The sequence below is a fragment of the Zalophus californianus genome, chromosome 15, assembly GCF_009762305.2.
Source record: "Zalophus californianus isolate mZalCal1 chromosome 15, mZalCal1.pri.v2, whole genome shotgun sequence".
In the NCBI taxonomy this organism is placed as follows: Eukaryota; Metazoa; Chordata; class Mammalia; order Carnivora; family Otariidae; genus Zalophus; species Zalophus californianus.
In genome coordinates this window covers 72,218,092-72,242,900 of record NC_045609.1, presented here as the reverse complement: position 1 = coordinate 72,242,900, position 24,809 = coordinate 72,218,092, and the positions used below count along the sequence as shown (strand labels likewise).

The 24,809-nt window shown below is 56.7% G+C and overlaps 2 protein-coding genes across 22 annotated transcripts in view; one reads left to right on the top strand and one right to left on the bottom strand.

Annotated features, from left to right (window-relative positions):
- AFAP1L2 (actin filament associated protein 1 like 2) overlaps nucleotides 1-24,809 on the top strand; it is a 95,336-nt gene that overhangs the window by 68,267 nt on the left and 2,260 nt on the right. For 5 of the 13 annotated variants that reach the window (XM_027592424.2, XM_027592389.2, XM_027592381.2 and 2 more), the window contains 13 exons: nucleotides 4,590-4,680; nucleotides 10,003-10,208; nucleotides 11,101-11,280; nucleotides 13,721-13,810; nucleotides 15,158-15,242; nucleotides 15,997-16,101; nucleotides 18,186-18,397; nucleotides 20,251-20,396; nucleotides 21,201-21,312; nucleotides 21,954-22,193; nucleotides 22,276-22,450; nucleotides 22,742-22,897; nucleotides 24,519-24,712. In XM_027592424.2, coding sequence (XP_027448225.1) covers nucleotides 4,590-4,680; nucleotides 10,003-10,208; nucleotides 11,101-11,280; nucleotides 13,721-13,810; nucleotides 15,158-15,242; nucleotides 15,997-16,101; nucleotides 18,186-18,397; nucleotides 20,251-20,396; nucleotides 21,201-21,312; nucleotides 21,954-22,193; nucleotides 22,276-22,450; nucleotides 22,742-22,897; nucleotides 24,519-24,712 — 1,992 coding nt within the window. Of the gene's footprint in view, nucleotides 1-4,589; nucleotides 4,681-7,281; nucleotides 7,366-8,588; nucleotides 8,653-10,002; nucleotides 10,209-11,100; nucleotides 11,281-13,720; nucleotides 13,811-15,157; nucleotides 15,243-15,996; nucleotides 16,102-18,185; nucleotides 18,398-20,250; nucleotides 20,397-21,200; nucleotides 21,313-21,953; nucleotides 22,194-22,275; nucleotides 22,460-22,741; nucleotides 22,898-24,518; nucleotides 24,713-24,809 lie in introns of those variants that run through there. The other 8 variants (XM_027592415.2, XM_027592397.2, XM_027592449.2 and 5 more) reach the window with 6 other exon arrangements.
- The window catches only part of VWA2 (von Willebrand factor A domain containing 2), a 52,949-nt gene continuing 47,109 nt past the window's right edge, over nucleotides 18,970-24,809 (bottom strand). For 8 of the 9 annotated variants that reach the window (XM_027592479.2, XM_027592491.2, XM_027592556.2 and 5 more), the window contains one exon: nucleotides 18,970-19,683. In XM_027592479.2, the coding sequence (XP_027448280.2) occupies nucleotides 19,328-19,683 (356 nt within the window). In that variant the 3' untranslated portion in view covers nucleotides 18,970-19,327. The remainder of the gene's footprint in view (nucleotides 19,684-24,809) is intronic. The other variant, XR_003519735.2, reaches the window with a different exon arrangement.

Here is a 24,809-nt window from a genome sequence, read left to right as displayed (position 1 = left end):
CACGCCATCCAGGGGCAGATCTGTGGGCTCAGGTCCCTGCCGAGGGCATCCTGACCCCAGCCTGGCCCCCTCCGTCCATGCCTCCCCGAAGGTGGCAGGGCTCCTCGGGCTGCTCTCACAGCTGGTAGGCAGTTCTGGAATGCTGGGACAGTTGGCACACTATCCCACTGCATGAAGGCCTCCTGCTGGGGGACAGTTGGCAGAGACTCTTCATCTCAGGCTGGGTGAGCCTTGGTGGCCTGAGCCTGAAGCCCTGGTGTCCCCACTATGCTGACGCCCGAGCAGCGAGCAGCTAGCCACCCTGGTGCACACAAACGTGGTCCTCCCCACCGTGTGTCTAGAGGTGCGGACATTTGTCACTTTTCATATGAAGAACCAGAGGCTCAGTTAAAAGAGCCGACCAAGGGCCTGCCTCTGGAATGGAGCAAGGCCAATTTCTGAATGCAGGTTCTTGGTCTCCAGGCCCTTCTGCGGCCTGCCTGCCGGAAGCACTTCTGTGCAGCAGAGTGAAGGTGTCTGTTCTGTTCTCCCAGCTGCAGGCTCCCCTCACTTTCAGCCCCAGGACTGGGGAGAGGGGGTGTGGCCCCTCCAGGCCAGACCCGTAGCCGCCATGCTAACCAGTGGGCAATGCTATGGTTTTTCTGGTGTGTCTCAGGCGCTGCTGGCTGGGTGTAGGGAAGGGAGGTGGCTGCTCTGAGCTGGAACTTTCCTGTCCGGAATTCAGCAACTGATTCTGATCAGGACCTTCAGCTCTTGGGCAGAAGCATCACCACCTACCATAACCCACCTGGGGCAGCAGCTTCTGGGCCACCACCTGCTGAGGGAGGCTCCCACCAGGCCAGGGTCACGGGCACCGAGTCCTGGGTGGTGCTGACTCACTCTGGAAATCTGTGCTTTGTGGACACGGTTGGGGGGCTGGGACCAGGTCCTAGTGAGCGTCAGGCTGCCCTTGTCCCGGCAGCTGCTGGGACTCTGGCGCCGGCGTTTCCGGCTCCTTTGCGGGTCCCTGCGGCATGGATGCGAAAGCCCCAAGGGCCCTGTGACCGCTGGCCTTCCCCTAGCACTGACTTCTTGTGTTGGCCGTGACTGGGGGGCCACTCCGGGCCCAAAGAGGCTTGTGTTGACCTCAGAGAAACCCAGTGCTGGAGTTGGGAGAACTGTCACCCCAAAATAACACCTTCCCGGAGGGACCTTCAGACGTGAGGCCGGTGTTCCTGCGGACGCACTCCAGGCCCCGGAGGGTTCCAGCGAGGCAAGCTGACGCTGCCCTCGTCCTTCCTTGTGGGGTTCCTCTGCCGAGAAGGATAAGGGCTGCTGACCTGACTGCGGCCCTTTCTGGTTCCCTCCCAGCCCTGTTTGGGGTGCCCACCCCCACCCTAGGGGATTTCTGAGGAAAGGCGCAGAGAGAGAGTTCTTCCCCTGCGGCACGCACACGCCTGCCCTCCCGCAGGCCTCCTCTGGCCAAGTCCAGCGGCCACAGCCAGAACTCTTTAGTCCAAGCCCCCTGAGGGGCAGCGTCAGGGTGGACTGGGAAACAGCTCAGTCTCCTGGCTCTCTGGGAAGAGGAGAATCAAAGCGGGAGGGAGGGAGGGAGCAAGCGGGGCCGTGTGAGGTTGGAGCGACCTTGTGACCTCTCTTCCCGAGACAGAGAAAACCGAGCCCCTTCCCACCCTGACCCCAGAGCCTCAGGGTGCCCTGAAGCTTGTCCACACCTGAGGCCTGGCTCCGGGCTTGCTGAGGGCTGAGACAGAAGCTGGATGTCTGCCTGGGGTCCTCTGAGCCCGTGGCCGGGCTGGGAGGGTGGCCTCCGCCACAGGCTTAGGATGCCCTGATTCTCTCTCTGGTGGCTTGGGTCCCTTTCCGTCTCCTACTGAGGCAGTGGGGTAGCAGACAATGTGAGAGGCGACCAGGGCTCTGGAGCAACCTCATGGGCGTGAGCAGTGACTCAGGCAGCTGTGTGCACAGCCAGATGCTGTGGTCACTGTAGGAGAAGCAGATGTTCGCTGGCATTGTTTCTGCTCCTGGCTTGTGTAACCATCTCCACCCCAGCTCCCCTTTGAGGCCCGAACATGCGTTGGCGCTGGGCTTAAGTGAGCTGCTCTATGGGGGAAGCGGCTTACTCCACACAAGCACCTTACCATGGTCAGTCCGGGGAGCTAGGGCTGGCCGGATCTGCTCTCCCTGTCCCGAGAATGTTCCACAGTGCACGCTGGGGCAGATTGCTCATAACTGCAGAGACGCCTCAGGTCATCCGGACTACCGCTCTTGTTCAGCTCTCACGTCTACTCTAAATCAGAATTTGCAAACTGTAGCCCCCTGGCCAAATCCACAGCCACTGCTTTTGTAAATAAAGTTTTATTGGAACAGAGCCATACTTCTCAGTTGTGTATTATCTATGGATGCTTTTGCTCTGCAGTCCCGGAGTTGAATAGCTGAGATCAGAGGCTCTAAATGGCCTGCAAATCCCTTAAGTATGTGTTATTGGCCCTTTGCAGATAAAGTTTGCAGACCTCTGGCAAATCCTGCTGAGCAGGGTGGCTTTCTTCCCTGTCCCTTCTTGTAGATTCTCAGAACCTTCTTTCCGGTTGTGAAGTCACATCTCTTCCACCTCTTCATTTAGTGTCTCCAACCTGGATCATCACAACGATGATGACAACGAAAATAATGCTCCTTTATTCGTAACCCTGAGCGATGAGCAATTCTCGCTCCTTGGACTTTGGAGAACAGACCATTACACCTGTGTAATTATGTGACTCTTCTGGATTTGGGGGGAATCGTTTTATCCTTTATCTTGACCCAAGCGCTTAGGTTTTGTCCCGGCAGCCTTGAGAGCGGGGACTGTCTTCTTTAATGAGGCTGAGCTTGGGCTTCAGCATGGGCAACACCAAACGTCTCCTCCGTCTCCTCAGGAGACGGCTGTTCTTCCTCTGCCGAACATGTATACAGGCAACCTTTTCCCTTCACTAATACTTTTATATTTTTTAGGTTAGTAAAAATTCATATGTATTGAATAATAGTGCTGGGCAGAGTTTAATCCTTACAGTGACCCCATGTGGCAGGTATTTCTACTCTCCCCATTTTGCAGTGGAGGAACCGAGGCTCAGAGAAGTCAAGTAAGTTGCCCAGGGTCACACAGCTTGGATGTGCCAGTGTCAGGATTCAGACCCTAGCCCTGGAGATCGGATTCCGACCACTACCCTATACCGCCTCTCCATTTATGGGTGTTTTTTTACAGTGTCAAGCTTAGGAGACTCTCAGGAAACACTCCCTAGTGTTCTACTCCCAGATAGGACAGTAGGACCCCAGTCTAGGCTGACTGCTTGCCCACCATCTCCTGGGCCAAAACCAGGGGAGCTCTCTCTGTTGTAGATCCCTCAAATAAACTATTTGCAGAGGCTGGGGTTTCTAGATCCTTCCTTTCTCCTGCCAGCAGGGCAAGGAATCCTCCAAGGCACAGAGGTCCCTCTGAGCCCAGGGTCTCTCTGTTGGCTGTCTTCCTTCCATCTCCTCCCCACCCCCACCACTTTCTACTGCTTTCCTTTGAAGCCCCCCAAATGCCTTGCACAAGGACTTTCCAAAACCAGAAGTCGGAACGTATTTCAGATTTTGCCATTTCTGTTCTCTCATTATGAATATTCCCTTAGCCCTCCTCAGGGATTGCATGACTCAGGGAGACGTCAGAGATTCGTGTGGATGGATCTTTGCACATTTATGACCTGTATATAGTAATACTCATGCACCAATCAACTTCTTCTGTTCTCCCCTGCTATTGCTCCTAAGATTAGTTTCATAGTCTAATGGAGGAATAGAGGATTTCATGCTTCATGCTTCCACATACCTGCATATATTCTTTTTCTTCTCAAAATGTGCTCATTCATCCCTATACCACGTAAGAAGCTCAGGGTCATCTTTGAGACTCAGCTCAAAGATCGTGTCCTCTAGGTGGTGAATGTTCCTCACACCCTGCGGGTTCCCACAGAACTTTGACCTTATCTATTAGAACACAACTCAAGATGCACTTGATGGGGAGCCTTGAAGATTCACTGCCTAGTTGAATCTTCCCCAGGGCTGACTCCTGAACATCTGGATGCGCCCCTCACAGCTGGGGTGCGGGAGCATCCAGTATTTGCTGACCAAACGATTGAACTTACTATGGTAAAAATTTAGGATTTAGAACCCTGGTCATCTCCCTCCATGTGCATTTCATTAGCCCTTGTCATTTTAGAAAGTACATGCTATTTAGAAGCCATAACGGCCTGATACCATCTGGACCTTTCGGTGCATTCCACATCATGTATACAACGCTATTTTCTGTGTGTGGTGGGGGTTTGAACCTCATCTTGCAGACGAGAACGCTGAGACTCAGCGAGGTTAAGCAACACACCCATGGCCCTCCACTGGAAACAAACCAATGGACGTGGTGGCCAATGGGAGCCATGGCATTCCATGGTCTCCCTCCCGGCCGGCTTGAAGTCCAGCTTGGCATTTTTTTTTTTTTCTTCTAGACTCCCCTCCTTCCACCCAGAGGGTTAATTCCAAGTCGTTCCCAGTGTATCCTATCTGAAAATGTTTATTTGTTCATACCACAGATTCCAGAACGGAAACAGCTCTCCATCCCAAAGATCGAGTCTCCAGAGGGTTACTATGAAGAGGCTGAACCGTACGACACATCCCTCAATGGTACATCCGGGGCCAGGGCTGGGGCTCAGAGGGGGCCACCACTTCCTGTACAGATGCCAGTGCTGGACGCAGAAGGCAGCCTCGGCTGCCGTTTCCAGAGAGCGTGGCCCGAATTGAGAGCTGGCCACAGAGCCCTGGGCCTCTGCTCTGGTGGGGAGCTGAGCCGTGCTGCAGACCCAGGCTGCCTGTAAGGAGGGGCTGGGGATGGTCCACAATGAGCTGCTTTACTGTGTCTGATGCTTTCGGTCTTCCCACCCGGATGGTGCTGGATTCAGCACAGAAATGTGATGGAGGAGAGGTGTGTTGGCCCAGAGACACTTAGAAGCAAGGGGAATGTGGTCAGGCTGAGCCAGAGTCCTTTCCAGGGTGGCTTTCATTGGACTCGTAGTTAACTGTGCTCACGCTGTATGCCAAGCATGCTTCTAGGAGTCAGGAACTCAGCAGAGTCCAGAGTCGCAGCCCTTAGACTCTGTGAGGAAAGACAGAAAACGAATAAACCTAGGTTGTGTCAGGGATGAGATAGTGTTAGGATGGAAAACACGGGGGCTGGGTTGGGGTGGGAGAGGGTGTTATTTTAGGTAGGGAGGGGCTCTCTGGTAGCATGACCTTGAGCTGATTCCTGAATGAAGTGGGCAGTGGGGGAGAGCAGAGACCTGCGGGAAGAACGTTCTAGACTGCAAAGCACATGCAGAGCTCCTGAAGCAGGAGGGCACTCGGCATGCTTTGGGAGCAGCAAGGAGGCCAGTGGAGCTGGAGCGAGGAGAGAGACAAGAGGTGGGGACAGAGGAGTCAGCCCCAGGCCACGAGAAGGACTTTGGCTTCTCTCTGACAAGACCGCAAGCCATTGGGGGGTTTACTTGGTGACTGACCCAACTTTGGCATTCGGTGCTACACGGGCAGGGCTCACGCTGGACCCCTCTGTCCTCAGCCAGTGGTGCTCAGCCTGGGCTAGTCAGATCAGAAGTGCTCTTGGGGTGGGGATTCGATAGCGCAGAAAGGCCCTACAAATCCTGGAAGACAGAGAGAGTGTTGTGGCCCACGTACCCAGGCAGCTGGACTCTGACCCGCTCACTCTGCCCTCCTCACCTCCATCAGCTTCCTTGCTTGCTAAGTGGAAGGTCTTTGAAAGCGTAAAGCAGTTGGCAGATGTAAAAGGCAAGGGCCCTCGGTGGTAGGAATGAACTTGGCCGAAGAGGGTGTTGCTGGCTCCGTAAAGAGCAGGACGAGAGATCACAGGGGACCAGTCCCTTGGAGCCATGTTGGACCCTTCTCTTTCTTCACACCTTACCTACTGCCTCCGGTCGCAGGAACTGTGTGGGAGGTGAGGACCTGTTTGGATTGAGGTTATTTTTTTCTGAGAGGCTGGCTTTGTGGGCAGACCTCCCTTCGCTTGAACCCACTGAGCATGTGGGACGTTGCCGAGTCACCGGCGGGGCCGTGATTGCAGACCAAAGCTGAGGGTGTGGCACTGCTGTCTAGATGCATCTGGAAGGTGGAAGCCGTGAGTCACCACGGCGGGTACCTCCATGCGTCTTAGACCCTGCTCTCCCGGGTGTGGCCCGTGCCAGCCGGGGCCTGCATCCCAGACGCTCCCGGGGGCCTGTCTGTGGGGCAGGCGCTTCATCTTGTAAACAAGTGGGCTCGAGCTTCTCGGCGTTTGTGTCGGCCGTGAATTCGTGCTGGTTTTAGCCAGGACTGGGGCGCCACTGTGAGGACAGACTGCAGCCAGCAAGTAGGGAGTAGGGAGCTGTCTGCTGCCTTCGTCTCCTGCCAGGACGAGGACCGAGGACGACCCGAGACTTGGTCCCACGTGCCACCAAGGGAGGGCTTCACCCGCATTATCAGCTGGCCTGCCCCCAGTTCCTGCTTGTCGCCCCCACAGCTGTTTGAGCAGTGAGACGGGCAGGTCATGGCAGGAGGAATGGTCGTCGGCCACCAGCGATTTGTAGACTTCCCACAGGAGACCAGTTGTCTGGGTGCTTGTCCTGCTTTCTCAGCGCTGTCCCCGCACTGCTCTCAAGGGTCAGGCCCTTCTCTCCGAGTGAAAGTTTAATCAGCGCCCTGGTGGCCTGTGCAGATGGGAGGGCTGGTCCTGCTTGCACGAGAGGTCAGCTACTCGGCCATGAGGTCTCGTGCTGGGGTCATGGCAGCTCCTGGAACAAATAACCTCCCTTGCAGTGTATAGCGACACAGCACGAATCTCTGTCTCACGAACAGTTCAGCGTGGGTATTACTGGTCAGTAGGGAGTTTAGGCTCCTTCCAGTGTGGGCTCGGCCACCCTGTAAGGCCACAGAATCCTCTGCAGAGAGCGAGCAGAGAACCCCTATGTGCTTCTTAAAAGTACCAGCCTGAAGTGACTTTTACCCACATTGTGTTGGCGACGAGTAGTTACGTGGTCATCTCTGGAGGGGAAGGGGCTGGGAAAAGATGTCCTTGATGGGGCTGGGGCCTGTCCTGAGAAGCCCATGCTTCCGGTGGACAGGCAGCCATGTGGCCACATCTGGGTCACTCTGTGTCTCTCTCTGCACTTGGGTCTGGTCTTCTCTTCATCTTGACTCTCTCCATCTCGCCTTTCTCCTGTGCTTCTGCATCTCACACAGGTCATTCTGGCGGATTTTCCCCCACTGGAGTCCCCAGATGGGTGCAGGTGCCTGAAGGAGTCATTTACGCCACGATCACCTTGGGTACTGCTTGTCCCCAGAGCTGGAATGCCGGTGATTCTGTACCTGCTGCCGGGCTCTCAGAGCTCGGATGCATGCCCGAGGGCGGCCTCTGACCTCTTCCCCGCCCTGTGCATGGGTCCTGCATGTGCACCCCATGTATCACCCTTCCAGAAGGAGAGACTCACTCTGCCTTCCACAGACCCCTCCAGCGGCATCCGAATGCATGGGCGAAGGACCAGGGCGCTGCACGGTGGTTCTGCCCTCTGTTCCCAAAGACCTCCAGCAGCACACAGTGGGGGGCGGTCCTCCCAGGGATGCAGAAAGGGGATGGAATTACCTGAGCCTCCTGCCTTTCACTCCTGTTCATCCTGTCACCCCTGGAAGCCATGTGTCTGTCCTACATTCATGGCCCTGCTATGATCGCTCTTAGAGATAAATGACAAAATGACAATATATTCGCCCAAGCTTCCCCTAAGCTACTCCAGGTAGTTTGATGTACTGTGATTTGCTGGTTCTTCTCGGCTTCCCCATAGCCCCCTGGAGGTGGATGGGGAGGTGTTAGAATTCTCCACAGACCAACCCCAGAAGCACAGACAGTGGGGGGATTTGGTCAACTTCTTCCTGCTAAACTCTGTGACCTCCCTCTATTAATTGTTGTCACAGAAGGAAGCATCCTGATGACACTGCATCGTTCTTCTTATTTCCCTTATTGTATAGACTATACCATACTGACAATGAGGACTTTCGCTTTTTAATAAAATCCCCCTGCTCCTGTCACTGGATCAGATCAGCTTTCTTGAGTTAGTCCTGTTGCCTCTCGGCACTGATCCTTCCACACGTAGAATTTTAACTGTGCCTCCTCACTTACCATCGTATTTATTGAGCTACAGGCTAGTGTTCAGAGTTCCCAGGGGTCATGGCTGCCCGGCCTCCTTCAAAGCGGGTGCATCACACTTTTCCCGCTCTCCTGCCGCTGACTGTAAATGGCACTGGAATGAATATCTTGACGCATGTAACCTCCCTCCTCCCTTCTCTGGTTTCCTAGGATCTGGGGTAATTGGGTCAAAGGGTATGGGTGTTTCTGTGGCTCTCACAGCAACAGGCTGCCAGAGTGTTTTCTGAGAGGCGTGTGTGCATTTCCGTTGCTACCAGCAACGGGAGAGTTCAGGTCTCCCATTGGCTACGCCCCTCCTCCCCATCTTTGCTTATTTCATGGGTGTGAGATTAGGAGTTTGCGCAACTTTTTCGTTAGGCTGAGAAGGGGAGCACTACCGCACTGCTGTTAAAGAAAGCTGGTTGTTAGACAAAGTAAGACACATTTTCTTTGGCCCTGTAGTTAGGATAACCGTGGCAGTGGCCTCGTTCTGGTCTGTATTCTAAGTCAAATGTGGTCTGTCTTCCGAGGGCAGAGAGTAGAAGGGGCTTCTGCGGAAGGGAAGGCTAAGGGCCCATGGGCTGACTTTTTTCTGAAGGGGATCGGAGGGGAGGATACAGGAGGTCCATTCACCCTGGCTCCAGGGGACGACAGAACGAGTCTGTAGAAGTTACAGGGAAGTAGATGGTGGCCTGACTTCCCAGTCATAGAAGGAAGTAGCCAGTGGCCAGGACATAGTGAGCTCCCCATCCAGAGGGAATTCAAGTGGAGGCTGAAGCAGCAGCAAGGTTCCCACAGACGGGATTCCTGTGTTGAGCCAGGGGGGTTGGACCAGGGATCCTGAGGTTCTCTTTTCTCCATGTCCTGCTTTTCGGGGTTTTCCTGATTTACTTTTTTCTTCACCTAGTTTTGCTTGGGCTTGAATAGCAGAATGGGGCCTGGAGAACAGAGCGACTCTCCCAGGGTACGGTGGCAGGGGGGGCGGCAGGGAACAGAAACTGAGGCATGGGAAGCGTGCACAGAACTGAATACGGTTTGTGCTTGGTGAGCTTTGGGATCCTCTTGAACAGAGCAAATGCATGGGGTCGGCTGGTCGCCGGAGGTGGAGGAAGCGTTGGAGGCAGAAACCAGCACAAGGGGCTGTCGGTGCTGGGAGGTGTGCAGGGGGAGGGAGAGCAAGCGGAGTCTGGGGAGGCTGGAGTGGGTTGGGAAAAGGGCTGTGACCAAGGCGGACAGCCGCCTTCCCCTCAGAGCCATTTCCTGCTGTGGTTTATCCCACCCTAAGAAACTGCAGCCCCTCCCTCAGGGACAAAACCAGGGATGGAGGCGGCCCCGCTATCGGGGGCCTGCCACGTGCCCAGCTCGGGCTCGGACGGCGGCCCTTCCGCTGGCCCCTTAGAATGCCCGGGTGCCAGGCTACCCCCACTGCCAAATCCCTCAGGTGAGGATATGGAGGCCCCCAGGCAGGACGGTCGCCTGTGGGCAGTGTCTTGTCAGAGGTTTCTGTGGAGCCTGGGATGACAGATTTGAGCAGGAAAAGGGAGAGACTCCTGGTTTGGGTGATTTGTGTCTGTGGCCAGGAAGGACATCCAAGAAGGCTTCACTGAGGGGGCTTGGGGGCTGGGCCTGCCCAGGTCTGTGGCTGGTGGCTGTCAGGCTGGTTCAAGGGCACAGAGAGCCGGCGGGGGGCGGGGATTGTGGCCTGGAGGCCCCTGGCTGCCCTCCCTCCTGGACCAAGGTTCCCCTGCCCAGCGGGGCCCTGACCGCATGGGTCTTCCTTGCAGAGGACGGAGAGGCTGTGAGCAGCTCCTACGAGTCCTACGATGAAGAGGAAAACAGCAAGGGCAAGTCGGCCCCGTACCAGTGGCCCTCGCCTGAGGCCAGCATCGAGCTGATGCGCGACGCCCGCATCTGTGCCTTCCTGTGGCGTAAGAAGTGGCTGGGGCAGTGGGCCAAGCAGCTCTGCGTCATCAAAGACACCAGGCTCCTGGTCAGTTGGGCTCCTGTGGTGTTCCCGTCTTCTCTCTCTGCGGGGGGTCGGGAAGATGGACACTGATACCAGGTGGTTGGAGCCTTTTCTCTCTGGAGGCTTTCTCTCCTCCTAACTTGAAATCGTGTGCCGGACATCTTGTGCAGGGGTGAATGTGCTCCTTCGCCTAGAAAGTCTAATGGTTTTCCTAGGACTCTGCCAGGGGGCTGGGATCACCACCCCCGGCCCCCAGTCCAGCCGCATAGACGCGGTTTCCGGGGATCTTGTCCCCTGGTCGGAGGGTTCATTCTTCCTCACATGCCAACCCCTAGCCGTTTGGGGCGGAGCCTGCTGCCCGGTCAGGAGTCCCCCTGGCCCCGGTTCTGGCCGCTGCATTCACCTGTTGCGATGTTAGAATCTGAGGCATTGTCTCAAGTCACGGTAGTCTGGATCACTGATTAGAAGACAAAACCCATAAGGGAAACGGAAGATATTACTCTGACCACAGCCCTATTTCCTGTTATTCTAAATTACAATTCAGTTTTATGTCCTAACTTGAAGTTCCTTGGAATCATGAGCACGTTTTCTTCCCAGGTCACATCACGCTCTGCGCAGATGTTCTTTCTGGGAATCCCGTTCCACAGCCCTGTGAGGGCCCCCTTTAGACCGTGACAAACAGGGGCCAAGTATTTTGTCTGAGAGGGGAAGCAGGTCCCTTTCTTTTCTTGCTACAAATCATCTTCCTAACTAAGCAGCTAATGAGCTTGGCCTTCATTCCCTCTGCACCCCTTCCTGAGGGTGTTAAGGGAGAAACATGCACAGGGGGTCCCGCTGTGCCACTGACCGTTCTCTGCAGACCCCAGCCAGGCCTGGCGCCCCTGGCGAGCGGCACAGCATCTCTCTTCCCTTCTAGTGCTACAAATCCTCCAAGGACCACAGCCCGCAGCTGGACGTGAACTTGCTGGGCAGCAGCGTCATCCACAAGGAGAAGCAAGTGCGGAAGAAGGAGCACAAGTTGAAGATCACGCCAATGAACGCCGATGTGATCGTGCTAGGCCTGCAGAGCAGGGACCAAGCGGAGCAGTGGCTCAGGGTGAGGGCGGTGCCGGGCTGCCAGGGACACAAGCCTGCTCCCCTGCGGGGCTCCCAGGGGCTCCTCAGTTCCTGCGCCCTGGCTTTTTTCTAAAAGGGATGACTGTTGTCAAGGGTAAAGGATCTCCAGTCCTTCAACTTCTCAGGGCTCCTGTGTTCTAAGTGGTAGCAGTCAGTCCTAACGAAAGGATCACAGCACCCTGTGCTATGCCTGGACTTGGGCTCTAGCTGAGACTCATTTGCCCTTTGGTTGCTGGAGGGGCATCGCCAGCCTCCTTATTAAAGACGCCTAGACAGCAGGGTCACCGGGAAAGCACTTACCAAGGGCCGTGCACTTGGAGCAAACAACCCACCTGACCGCACCGGGCGTAGCTGCACAATGTTGGTATCACCATTTTACAGGGGTGCTGATTAGAGCTCAGACAGAGGAGGTGACTAATCAAGGTCACCTGGCAAGGGAGTGGCAGCATCAGGTTTCAAACCCACAACTGTTGGGCCGCAGTCCTGTGTGTCCTGCCATCACACATGCAGATGGTCAGGTCTGCCCGCAGGTACGTGGCACAGCCCCAGGGATGACAAAGCCTGGTGTGCCCCGTGTTAAATATAAGCTTGACCAGAAGGTATAAGGTTTACACCAAGAAGGGGCCCCTGGTTGCAGAGGGATCTCCAAAGCCAGCAGGGCCCCTGGTGAGGCCAGACAGAGCCAGTCAGGTCCCTTCCTTCCTTGGTTCCTGCTGCCCCCTCCTCCATCACAGCCCTGGATCTGCCCTCTCTCCCTATCCACCTGTGTGTACGTACACACGTGTACACACGTGTACACACACGCATGCACGCACACACACACACACACACACACACACACACACACACACCCCTCCTGCTCCTGCTCCCAGTTCCCTATTCCCAGCCTGGTCCTCTGACTGCTCAGACCCACCTGTCCTTCCTCTGACCCCTAGTCTCCCTCCCTGACTCACATGCCCTCATCCTGAGACCCCTGCTGCTGGTTTCAAAGACAAGAACGCCCTCAGGAGGCCCAACCTCCCCGTCGGCCCGCACAGAGTCCTTTTCCTCCCTGCTCAGATGAGCACAGAGGCGGGCCCGGCTGCCAGGGTCTGACTCCGAGAAGCTGCACACTCTTGCGGTTCGGTAGGACTGGTGAGCCTGTGTGGTGGGCTCTCACCATCGACGCCTATCTGTTTCATTAAACCTACCTCCCTTCCCTGGCCTCCGTGTCCCAGCTCTACAGCGTGGGACAGGTAGATGGCCATGGGTGGGAAATGCTAAGCATGGGACAAGGACCCCAGAAAAGGAAAGCACGGGCGGGACTCTCCCAGAGAAGACCTCAAGCCTGGATTCCAGGCTTTGCGTGCTTCCCCCGCCTAGCGTGTCCGCGTATCTAGGCCCCAGCTCATGAGGATGGTACCTTCACACATGAGTCCTCACAGCCCCCCCCCACCGCCCGCCCCGGCGCAGGTGTGGCCCCATCCTACAGGCGTGGTGACGGCAGCGTAGGCCCGGGGTCACGCAGCTAGTGGACTGACTTCCCACAGCTCCATGTTGCGTGTTTGGTCCACCATGTGGACCGAGGTCCCGACCTGGAGTCCACCTAAGAAGTTAGACCTGTCTTATGTTTCCCTATCTCCATAGCCATTCTTCCTTTGCTTCTTTGGCTTTTCTACCTTTGACCTTGTTTCCATAAACTGCTCTAAGCAAAGACTGAAAAAGGAGGGTCTTTGAAAGTACTCAGCTTGCTGAGTCCAAAGGGCTCTGGATGGGCAGCGCGCGTGCGTGCGTGTGTGGCTGTGGCTGCCCGGGGTTGTTACCCTCTGCCTAGTGTGGCCAGAGCTTCCTCTGACCTGTGGGCCCCCAGCCCGGGCCTCCGGGTGCCAGTGAAAAGGCTCCTTCTGGAGGAGGGTGGGGTGGACCACGACAGGCAAGTCTGGAGAGCCAGTCCTGGCCCCGGGCAGTTGGCAGGCCTACTTCCCGAGCAGCGGGAGGCTCTCCACAGGAAGCTCCATGGCCCCTGAAAAGCTGGGGGGCGGGGGCTTGGCTGATGCAGTTCTTCATCATACCCACAGCTGAACAGCCATCCCTGCCCAGGATGAGGGCAAGGAGGGGCCTCGCAGAGCTGAGGGCTGCAGCTTTGGCCGTCTTTCGGCTTTGCTGTAAAGCAACACCCCCCCCCCCCGCCCTGCCCACCATCAGAGCACGTGGGGGTCGGCGGGAGAGGGGGCCGAAGGGACAAGCCTCCCCCTCTGCAGCCTGCCCAGTTCCAGGCCAGGTGCTGGGGGTGGGAGGGAGAGTCGCTGTTCCTTGGAAAGTGTGCATCCCCCTCTCTCTCACCTCCATCCACTTCCCCTGACCGCGAGGGGCTCTCGCTTCTGTCTGGCTGTGAGTCCAGGCCTGAAGGGCCTCCGCGGATGGCTTCTCTCTCCCTTCAGGTCATCCAGGAGGTGAGTGGCCTGCCTTCAGAAGGAGCGTCCGAGGGAAATCAGTACAGCCCAGATGCCCAGCGCCTGAACTGTCAGAAAGTAAGCCTCTATCCTGCCTGGAAGAGAGTTCAGTTCTCTATCTTCTCTGTAAAAATTAGAAGTATGAGACTGAGATCTTTGCTTTTGCACTTCAGCCCAGTGAGTAAGAAACGTACAATGCGTGGATAAGCCCAGTAGCTTCAGGTTGGCAGAAAAACTGATGATGTTGATATTCTCTTGCTTGGGTGCAGGAAGCTTTATTGGAACCAAGGTCAGCGTGCCCTCCATTCTTAAGCAGGGAAATTCATGCTATGAGACTCTTCTTTCTCATTTACTCCTGGTAAAGCTTCGGGGCTGGGAGACTGTCCCCATGTTGATTCCAACCAAAGGGTTCTGTTGCCCATTTGCATGGAGCCCTGGGGCCAGGGGCTAGCGGAGGGGAGGGCTGACCCCTATGGCTTCGCATGCCAGGTCCCAGGTATCTGTAAACAGGCGCCCTGAAGCCTGGGAGTGCACAGAGCAGAATGTCACTGTGCCTCACCCTGGGCTCCCAGGCCCCGGCAGGGAGGAAGGCAGAGGATACGTAGATGTCTCAAGTAGGGAGGAGGAGGTGTTCCGTTCTTCGGGAAGGCACAGGTCATCCCTCATGGAGTTCCCTGGCCAGGTATAGAAGTCGAGCCCCCGCCTAAGCCCAGTCCCATGGGTTGGGAGTCCCTCAGCGTGTTTCCCAGAGGTCTGGACAAAGTCCTTCTCTGAGAGAAGCTTGGTTGGAATGTTCTGAGTGCTTCACATTCTTCACAACAGCCACCACACCCTTCTAGAAACTCACAAGTCCCCTAACAGCCCTGGGGATGTAGACAGGGATATTATCCATATTTAAACACATGCCCAGCAGGGCCCAGAGAGGGCTGTAAGTGGGGCACCTGGTCTGGATGGAGGGTGCTCCAGCCAGGGCTCAAATCATGGTCTGACCCTGTGTAGACAAGCTGGCCTTCCTCTGCAGCCTGCTCTGTTCATAGTGCTGTCAGTTCTTAAAAGCCTTCCTCATGCTCAGGTGGTTCCCAGCCTGACGGTCAGCTTCAGCTGGGGGGTCAACTCTAAGGCCACCCTGGGGCTGGCTACAGGCTGCTCTTACATCAGGTTGAGTAGGCATCTTGAGAACTTGTGAACTTGGATGTGTGGTGGCCCAAAGAAGAGGGTCGTCTCTGGATGGGGCAGGGAAAGGGAAGGTGAAGGCAGGTCCCCTGGAGAGCCCGAGGGAACCCTGGTCGATGTGCCATCAGTGACCTGGACTCCGTGGTGACCCCTAGCCTATGTCCAAAAACTGTCTCTTAGTTTTCTTTATTGTGACCCCTGAGGTAACCATTCCCAGACAAGATCACCCACTTGTCTCCCTCTTTTCCACAGCTAGATATAACGGAGAAGTACCTGTCAGCCTCGGAATATGGAAGCTCCGTAGATGGCCACCCTGAGGTCCCAGAGGCCAAAGATGGTACCAGCGCTTGTGGCCCTCAGCCTCAGCTTGGGAGGGGGGTGGTGTCCCAGGCTCTGAGACGTGGCTGTCTGGCTCAACCCTAATGGGTTGTAACAGCTGCTTGCAACATGCCTCCAACTTATAAACTGCTTGGAAATAACACAGCTGATAAACCCAAGAGAAAGGGAGAGATGAACAAATCGCGGTCAAGTTTTATGAATTGCCGGGGGGCAGAATAGTCTTGCATCTCTTCTTGTTTGCTGATCCTAGACCCAGTCTATTTGAGCCAGTACAGTCTGTGAAGATTCTCAAATGCTGACCTAGTCTATAAGAGGAGTTGGTGTGGGGCGCTTCGTGGCTCAGTCAGTTGAGCATCCAACTCGATTTTGGTTCAGGTCATGATCTCAGGGTCGTGGGATCGAGCCTCACACTGGGCTCCGGGCTCAGTGGGAAATCTGCCTGAGATTCTCCCTCTCCCTCTTCCCTTCCTGTCTGTGCTCTCTCTCTGTCTCCCAAATAAATGTATCTTTTTAAAAAAAATGGAAATTATCTTTTTAAAAAATGGAGTCGGTGTCCCCCTCTTGAGTGTGTGATTCTAGGGATACGTGACTGGCCTGCGGCTCCCGGTCTCGGGGGCGGACATGTTTACGTGCGCATGCGCGCGCGCGGGGCGGGGCAGAGGCGGCGGGAACGGTGTGCGGTCCCCGCTCTTCCTCGCGGCGTGTCATTGGGCTGCGTGCAGTGCTGACAGGTTTTTCTCTCATCTCGACAGTCAAGAAGAAATCTTCCCCTGGCCTCAAACTGAGCAACCTAATGAATCTGGGCAGGAAGAAATCTACCTCGCTGGAGCCTCCGGACAGGTCCCTCGAGACATCCAGTAAGAACCGTCGCCTCATGCGGGACCCCGCGGGCTCCCCCACTGGGCGGGAGCCGGCCCCCGGGAAGGCGGCTCGGACAGCGCCCGCGGCGGGTTTAGGGCTTGCGTTAAGCATCTCCGGGGCCGGCAGCCCTGCGGCTCCCGTTTCTGGCCGCCTTCCCTGCCCGTGGTTCATTACGCCTCACGGGCCCTAGTCTTGCTGCAGCGCTGGCTCCTTTGTGCAAGTGACTGGTCCCGGACCGCCGTCCTCCCCGTGGTCTTTCAACAGTTCCGTTCCTTTGATCAGTCTTGAAGGAGCATGGCAGGCAGCGCCAGGGAAGGGGGACCAGGCAGAGGGAGAACACAGTCCGGAGAGCTCACAGCCCAAGCGCCATGGTGGCTTCACACCCTGAAGCCACACGCTGTGTCACCGCAGTAGCTGTAAGCACTCGGGGCTGGAACCTTTCCTACCCCGAGGTCAGAGGGGGCTTCCTGGACCTGAGCCCTGAAGGTCGGGCAGGAGCTGAGTGGGCTGAGGTGGCGTTTCCCCCCCACCCCACCCCGCCCCCCAGGCAGGAGCTAGGACTCAGGTGGGGACAGTGAGAACCGTTAAGGGGACGACAGCAGCCCACGTTGCTGGTACAGAGGGTGTGTCTGGGTGCCGCTTGGCTCACAGAGGTCATCTCTACTGCCCTCATTCTGTCTTGAGGAAACTGAGGCCTTTCCCAGAAAATACCCCCGGGGGAGCCTCTGTCCGGGCCCCCAACCTGGGACTCGTGGCTCAGAGCTCTTCCCGGGGCCCGAAGGCTGACACTGTCCACCTTGAGGCCTTTTCCTCCTCCTCTTGGAACCCGTGTTCCAGCCTTGGGCTCCTTTCCCGAGTCCCAGCCCAGTTCTGGTTTTTGAGGCCAGCAGGGTGGGTGGGTGGAATGGGAAGTCAGCAGATGGGGCTTCCCCTTTGGAGCCCCTTGCTTCTCTGGCCAGGACACCGGGGTTGTGACCCAGCTCTGCCGGCCCCTGTCTGCAGCCTCGGGGGGCACACTGGCACAGAAAGCTGGCCTCAGTGAGTCGCTGTGAGATGTGGCTGGACTGGTGCTGAAAGCCTCTCCAGCAGAGAAGCGTGCTCCTGTCCCCTGTGGCTAGGGAAGGGTGACAGAGAACATAGTTGCTCTCCTTCCCAAGACTTGGCATCTGCGCTCCCTGCTTTCTTGACCCAGAGTTCTCTTCGGTCCAGAGAACTGTGATGGGCAAGTGGGGTACTTGCCTGGATGAGCCAGAATTCCTAGGTCTTCAGCTTGAATTCTTCTACTGCGCTCCTGTTCGTGTGGCTCTGAGAAACTCATGATCCCCGCTGTATGCCCAGCACTGGGTGGGTGGGAACGTGGCCGCGCACGGTGACCTGTTGCATGGCTTCGTACCCTGGGCACCGGAGGGGATGGTGGCAAGTTCCTGCCCTGGATAAGCTCAGGGTCTGCTAGGGGAGCTGACATGGAAGCGGGTCGCAACTGTTCTGGGATCCAGAGGTTCCAAAGGGAGGCCAGGCGGGGCGTGCAGGACCCAGGGAGGGTCAAGTAAGTGTAGCTGCGTTTAGGTGGATGAGAGAGAGCCGGCCAACGGGAGGAGGGCTTTGCAGGCTGAGGCTGAGTGACCAGGTGATGGAAAGGCCATGTGTCAGGGATGCTGAGGAAGCTAAGGCTCTAAGAGGCTGGGGAGCTGACTGCACCTGCAGCGGGGCGACCCTGGCTGGGGACCTGGCTGCACGTGGCCTAAGTGACCAGGGCGGGGAAGGCTGCTTCCAGCGGGGCATGAGGCTGGGGAGCCCTGTCCTGCACATATACCCAGCCAGCCTGCTCTGGCCAACGACACGACTCCCGCCCCTCCGGCCAGACCTAGTCGGAAATGCAGCGGAGCCGTGCCGTCCACTTTCCAAGGGTCTGGCCGCACACACAGAGGCAGGGCAAAGAATGTGCTGAGATCCCCAGCCTCCTTGAAGTGAGAGCGCTCCTCGGGCAAAGCGTGACAGGTCTGGGAACGGAGATTCTGGTGAGGATTCTGGGAGGCCCAGACGTGGCGGCAGCCGTGGATGCCCTTGTCCCCTCCTGCAGGTTACCTGAACGTGCTGGTGAACAGCCAGTGGAAGTCACGCTGGTGCTCCGTCAGGGACAGTCACCTGCATTTCTACCAGGACCGGAACCGGAGCAAGGTGGCGCAGCAGCCCCTCAGCCTGGTGGGCTGTGAGGTGGTCCCAGACCCAAGCCCTGACCACCTGTACTCCTTCCGCATCCTCCACCGCGGCGAGGAGCTGGCCAAGCTCGAGGTACTGCCAAGCCTGTGGGGGGAGGCCGGGTGCGGGGGTCCGGGCTGTTGGCTGCGCTTCGCAGACCGTCATCCTACAGTCAGAGAGAGGCAGTGTAGCGCTGCATTTTTTTGAGTTTTTTTTAATTCTCTTGCATTTTACTTCTTTGCATTTAAAAAAAAATTTCCATTCCCTTTCTGACCTCAGAGCGGTTGGGTTATAGGAAAGGGACAATGAGCTACTTCCTGCACTGAGGGCAGGAGGAGTATTTATAACTCCCTGAGCTGCTTGAGAAACCTTCTGGGGATTCACAGTGGGTTTGACCTGGTTTGTGTATCACCAGATGGGGCCCCGTACCTAGAGACCATGATTGTTAGGGCTTATCTGGGGGAAGAATGAGGTTTGTGATACAGTGATGTTTCTCCCACTCCCCACCCTCTGTTTGATGTTACATTTACAAAAATAAGAGGTGACCTAATGCCTTGCATTGAGCAGGGGCAGGCCTGAGCCAGAGTTCCTGACATGCGGGGAAGCACCCTCCCTGGTTCACCCCTGTTCCTTCACCTGGTCCTTTCCCCACGGGGGGGGGGGGGGGGGGGGGGGGGGGGTCTTCCTCCAAATTGTGCTCCAATACTGCCCTCTGGTGGCTCAAAGCTCCGCATTCCAGGTGCTTCCCGAAGGGGAACCCGGGACAAGCTTGTGTTCGTCCACCCAGCTGTCCTGTAGACAGATACCTACTCAGTACAGTAATGTACTGAGTGTGAGACTGAGATGTTATTCAACGAATTACCCAGTGGATGACTTAGTTACAGCTGCTGGAAAGCCATGGGGTGGGTGCTGTGAACTGTGGAAAAGCCCCACGGGCTGGGGGGGGGGGTGTGATGAGGGCTGGGAGGGTTGATCCTCAGAGCGAGGGGGCGCCCTGGAGGGTTTCAGGGGACGGCGGCTTGCTCAGCTTGTGATTGCGAGATGCTTCCTCCAGCTGCTGGGCAGGGGAAGGGATGGGAGGGCCACAAGAAGGGCCACGCTGAGACCAGTGAGGAGGCGGTCACAGTTGCCCAGAGCAGAGAGGGTGGTGGCTGGAGCTAAGGGTGCCCACGTAAAGCTGATGGAAACGCCCGCTGGAGAAGGAACAGGAGACGAAAAGCAGCTCGGTGTCCAGCTCCGCTCACAGCTCTTCGTCAGATGCCTCTCTGACAAAGACCACAGAGTAATGAGGCAGGACAGCTGAGTCGTGTCAGGGCAGCGAGCAGCTCTCCTCGTGAAAGTAAACCTGGAGTCTTCATAGAATTCCCAGTGTTTTCTCACTAAAAAGGCAAGAAAGAGTTGGCATTTTAATAGATACCCTTAGACTGTGTTGTCCCCTGGAAGAAAACAGGCTCCAGCTTCACCAGGATTTACTTCCTTATTTATCAGAGCCAGCTGACTCGGTGTCAGGTACTTAAGATACCCTTTATCCTAAGACTGGCTTTATTGAAACTGTAAACAAAAATAAGTTTGAACTAGGGATCCGGTCTTGTATATACCAATTAGGGTGATAGACTGCCACGTGATAGTTTATAAAATAGAGGCGTCAGCCTCAAATGCGTGCTCTCCGGGCTCATTAGCCTTCTAGAAATACGTGTCTGTGAATCACATTTGGTACTTGGGACAGATGTTCACAGCATCAGCAAGGGGGCAGCAAGGTATCCCCAGGGGCAGAAAATGTTTGGAGGCACAGGGATGAGATAAGCTAGTGACAATGAGGGCACGTGGCCCCCGCCTCTCTCCGAGGCCTGGGCATCGGGGGCAGGGGTGCTGCTGGCCTGGCCGGGAGGACTGGGCACCAGACGGCACACTCCAGCTCTGCTCATGTCCCTCTCGGCCTCCTCCAGGCCAAGTCTTCTGAGGAAATGGGCCACTGGCTAGGCCTCCTGCTCTCTGAGTCAGGCTCCAAGACAGACCCGGAAGAATTCACCTACGACTACGTGGATGCCGACAGGGTGTCCTGTATCGTCAGTGCGGCCAAAACCTCTCTGCTGTGAGTGTTACGGGGCTCTGCTGCATCGCCCCCTCCCATTCCCAGCCACACTTCAAGACGTGGGCCCAGGCTGGCCTCCCGTGGCCTGTTCCGTCATTGCAGGGTGGCAGCTGAGAACCCAGGGTCAGCAGCGGGAGGCCCGGGGCCCGGGAGCAGCGAGGAGCTGAGCCAGGCCTGGGGGTGGGGGGCGCACAGCACCCTCGTCCTGGTGGACGCTCTCCAACTCCTTATGGCAGAGTTGGTGCCTTTCCTGACCATCCACTTTCCTTACTGCTCCCCCGAGGAGTCCTAGCCCACTCTGGAGTATGGGGTCTATACTTCTGCTTTCCAGGCAAGCGGACTGGGCTTGGGGAGAAGCGCTCCTGGGTTAGGGTGGTCGGGGGGAGCTCTCATGGAAGCTGGCCGAGCCGCCGTAGTGGGATCCGTTTTCCTGTGTACAAAACCAGGGAAGTGCCTGGGCTGGGCTGCCCAAGTGCATCGTGATGACATGAGGAAGGAGGTCCTAAAAGGGAGGAATCCGGGTGAGAAGGCAGTAGGATCCGGAGAGGTGGGGTTTGGGGCAAGGGAAGTTGGTTTTCCTGGAAGAGAAATTCAGAACTGGGAGTTCCAGTAAGAAGGGCCTGGGAAGAGAGGGAGGAGATCTCCCTAAACAAAGTTGAAAATGAGGTCGATGCCAGTGCCCAGGTCCCCTTGCACAGCCTGCAGCTCCTGCCGCACCCCCTGTTGTCACAAATCCCCGGAGAATGGTGGCTTTCACCGCCCTGTCCTCCTCCCCTTCTCGATATGTCTTGCCGGGTCTTCCAGACTGATGCAGAGGAAGTTCTCAGAGCCGAACACTTACATCGACGGCCTGCCCAGACAGGACCACCAGGAGATGCTGTATGACGACGTGGAGACATCGGAGCTGATGGCTGTGGTAAGGACCCAGGCTGGGCAGCGACCTGGGCTGTCCCGTCCTCCCCTCACCAAACCTCGATGCCAGAGATTGGCAGATTGTCCCTAAGACGGGTGGATTCCAAGTCACCTGCAGGGTGCAGGAACCTAGTGCAACAAGGCCATCTTGTGTGCAGTGCACCTGGCTTGGGGACTTGTCTAGCTCAAACACTTGGTGAACCAGCCCGGGCAGGGTGAGGGGTGGGAGGAGTCAGGATCAGGAACAGCAACACCATTAACCTTTGAGGCCCAAACTGATACTGAACAATCATAGTGACAGCAGGTTCCATTTACGGAACTGTGTGCCGTGCTAAGAGCGTCTGTGGCATTGTCTCATTTAATCCTCACCGCCCCACAAGGACGTGCACTAGTCTCTTCTCTACAGATCAAGACATGAGATTCAGGAAGAGTAAATACTATGTCCTGGGTCTCCCACCTCCTGAATGGCAAACCCAGGACTTGAACCCTGGCTTTTTAAGTCCAGCTCAATGGAAGCTTCCCCAGGAGGGGGGCTCCCTGTGAACTCCAGCGTGGGGCACGGACAGGAGACAGGTCTGGCGCCCCCTCCACAGCCCAGCGGGCAGAGGCAAAGGTGAAAGCCACCTGACTGTCTCTTCTCTGCAGGTGGAAACTCCTGAGGAAGCTGCCCCTGTGACAGAGGCCCTGGGCGAGTCCCAGCCCGACCGAGTGTACCTGGACCTCACACCTGTCAAGTCCTTTCTGCACAGCTCCGGCGGTGCACAGGCTCGGGCCCAGTCCCCGTCGCCATCCCACCTGGAGCCCCCAGCCGAGACTCTCCCTGTGGACCCGGGCCCTGCCCCAGATGAGCCCCTGGCAGAGTCTCCAGAGAACCCCGAGTTGCAGGTAAGGCTGTCCCCCAGCAGGTAGGCTGGCCTCGCCTTCGCAGCCCCTGGGCCAGCTAAGCCATGTTTGCTTTCTCCCAAAGCAGACGCCGCGGCAGGAGAGTCCAGAGCCCCAGGAGCTTTCCCCGAGAACCACAACAGTCAAAGTCCAGACTGAACAGAAAATCTCCTTCCCATCGAGCTGCCCCGACACTGCAGCCATCACCCCGGCTGGGGCCAGCCCACCTGTGAAGGACAGGTTGAGGGTGACCACAGCAGGTGCCTGTGGTAGATAAGAGTTGAATGTTTTGGAAATGGCTTTGAGAAGTTAGTCCAGCTCCCTCCCTTTCAGACACAGAAATAGAGGTTCAGAGAGGTGAAGAGACCTGCCCAATTTCCTTGTCTGTCCCTGCCAGGCTGGCCTGGTGTTCAGCTCTGACCCACTGCCAGAGCTTCGGGTTGTGTCTGAGCCTTGGCCCCGGGGGGGTGGGGGTGGGGCGGGGGGTGTGTTGGGACGGCCCTTGTGTCCCAGCCTGGCTGACCTGGGGCTTCTCCTCTCTGGGTCCACAGAGATCAAGCTTGGCAAGAATAGGACAGAAGCCGAGGTAAAGCGGTACACAGAGGAGAAAGAGAGGCTGGAGAAGAAGAAGGAAGAAATCCGGGGGCACCTGGCTCAACTCCGGAAAGAGAAACGGGAGCTCAGAGAGACCGTGTTAAAATGCACAGGTGAGGGGCCTCCCAGGTGGAAAGGGGCAGTCGGGGGGCTTGGGCTCTCCGCAGGAAGAATCCGGATCTGTGCCCCTGCGTGCGGCCCATTAGCCTTCGCCCCGTCCATCTGTGGTGCAGGTTGGTGCTCCCCTGCCCAGCATCCCCAGTCTTCATTTCGTTGAAGTGAACAAAAATTTAAGACACTTGGAAAGAAATCAGAGTCCGTGTAGCTTATTTTCCAGATCCTTCCCCCATCACTCAGCAGCCATCTCCTAGAAGAAACTTGATTTTTAGGGGATCCTCTGAAGCACTTACCTCATTTTCATAGAGTCCATCTCAGTGCTTATTTAATATGTAAATTACAAAGTTGCACCCACACGTGCAAGTGGCGGCAGCAGGTTTGGGGACAACCCCAGCCGATTCCTTGGAAGCTTCGAACATGATTGTGCTCCCATGACCTTCTCCACCAGAGTCACCCACTTTCTTTGTCCTAGAACAGCTTTGACGAGCTACAGGTCACAGCCCATACAACCGCCCCATTTATGGTGTACAACGCCATGATTTTTAGAATCTTCCCAGATCTCTGCCACCAGCACCAGACACCCTCAGAATATCTCACCACCCATACTCGTTAGCGGTCACTCCCCATTCCCCCCACCCTCCGATCCCTAGGCAACCACTAATCTGCTTTCTGACGGGAGCTCAGTTTCCTCCTGGCCCAGCCGAGACTGCAGAGCTGGGATGTGTGCTCACTAGCATGACCCAGAGGCTCATCCCCGACAGTCCTTGCAAACCTGGAGCGTGGCCAGGGAGCCCTGGCCTTTTCTCTCCCATGTGGATTCGCTGGGCAGGAGAAGAGAAAATGTCCACTACGGTTTATGCTCCTGGCAAAGCGGCCTGAAGATCCTAAGCATTAGCTTAGGCCACAGAGCAAAAGAAAGTAATTCTCAAAGCACAGATACTGACCACTGATCTAGGACTCCAGTTCTAAAACTATCAGTAACATCTTCTCAGCTTGTTCTCCATGAATTTTTCTTAAACATCAGCCCCTGTGCCTGCTTGTCCTCAGACAAGGGTGACAGGTGACTGCTCACCCTCGGCTTGGAAAGAGGGCATACGTCATCTTCGTGGCTGTTGGCCCAGAACTCACTGCCAGGGGAAACCATGGTGCCATGTGGCTTCGCTGTAGAGTCCTGAGCCATCCTTTCCTGGTGCTCGCGTACCAACCTGAGCACTCCAGGGGGAGAATGGAACAGGACTGAGGAAGTGCCAGGGCTGAGGACCACCGCTCCCCATCGGCTTAGGGGAGTCCGGAGTGCCAGGAGGATGAGGGGACTGTGTGGGGCAGGTAGGAACAGCACAGCCATCCTCCAAGGGTCATTAATAAAGCTGCTCTCTCCCTGGGGGTTTGCTGCAACAACAGCAGGTGTCAAAACAACTGAGAGCCCCGAAGAACCTACCAGAAGGTTCTATACCTCAGACCCATGCCATCTGGTGAAGGCAGAGCTCTCTTCCCCCAGAGCGTTCTCCAGCCTTTGCAGGATGCAGATGTCGGAGCCTGCTCTGAGTGTGGGGAGCCGGAGTTGTCCACACCCACTGGGGGTGCCATTCCCTGCAGCCAGCTTAATTCCCTCTGCAGACAAGGAAGTCCTGGCCAGCCTGGAGCAGAGGCTGAAGGAAATCGATGAGGAGTGCAGGGTGGAGGAGAGAAGGCGTGTGGACCTCGAGCTCAACATCGTGGAGGTGAAGGACAACCTGAAGAAGGCGGAGGCCGGGCCCGTGACGCTGGGCACCACGGTGGACACCACCCACCTGGAGAACGTGAGCCCCCGGGTGAGTGGCGGGAGTCGAGGTTCCTCTGGGCCGCCTGCAGGGCTGCCCGGAGTGGGGCTGGGGGGAGCGGGTCACATGTCCTGCCCTTGGCTCAGGC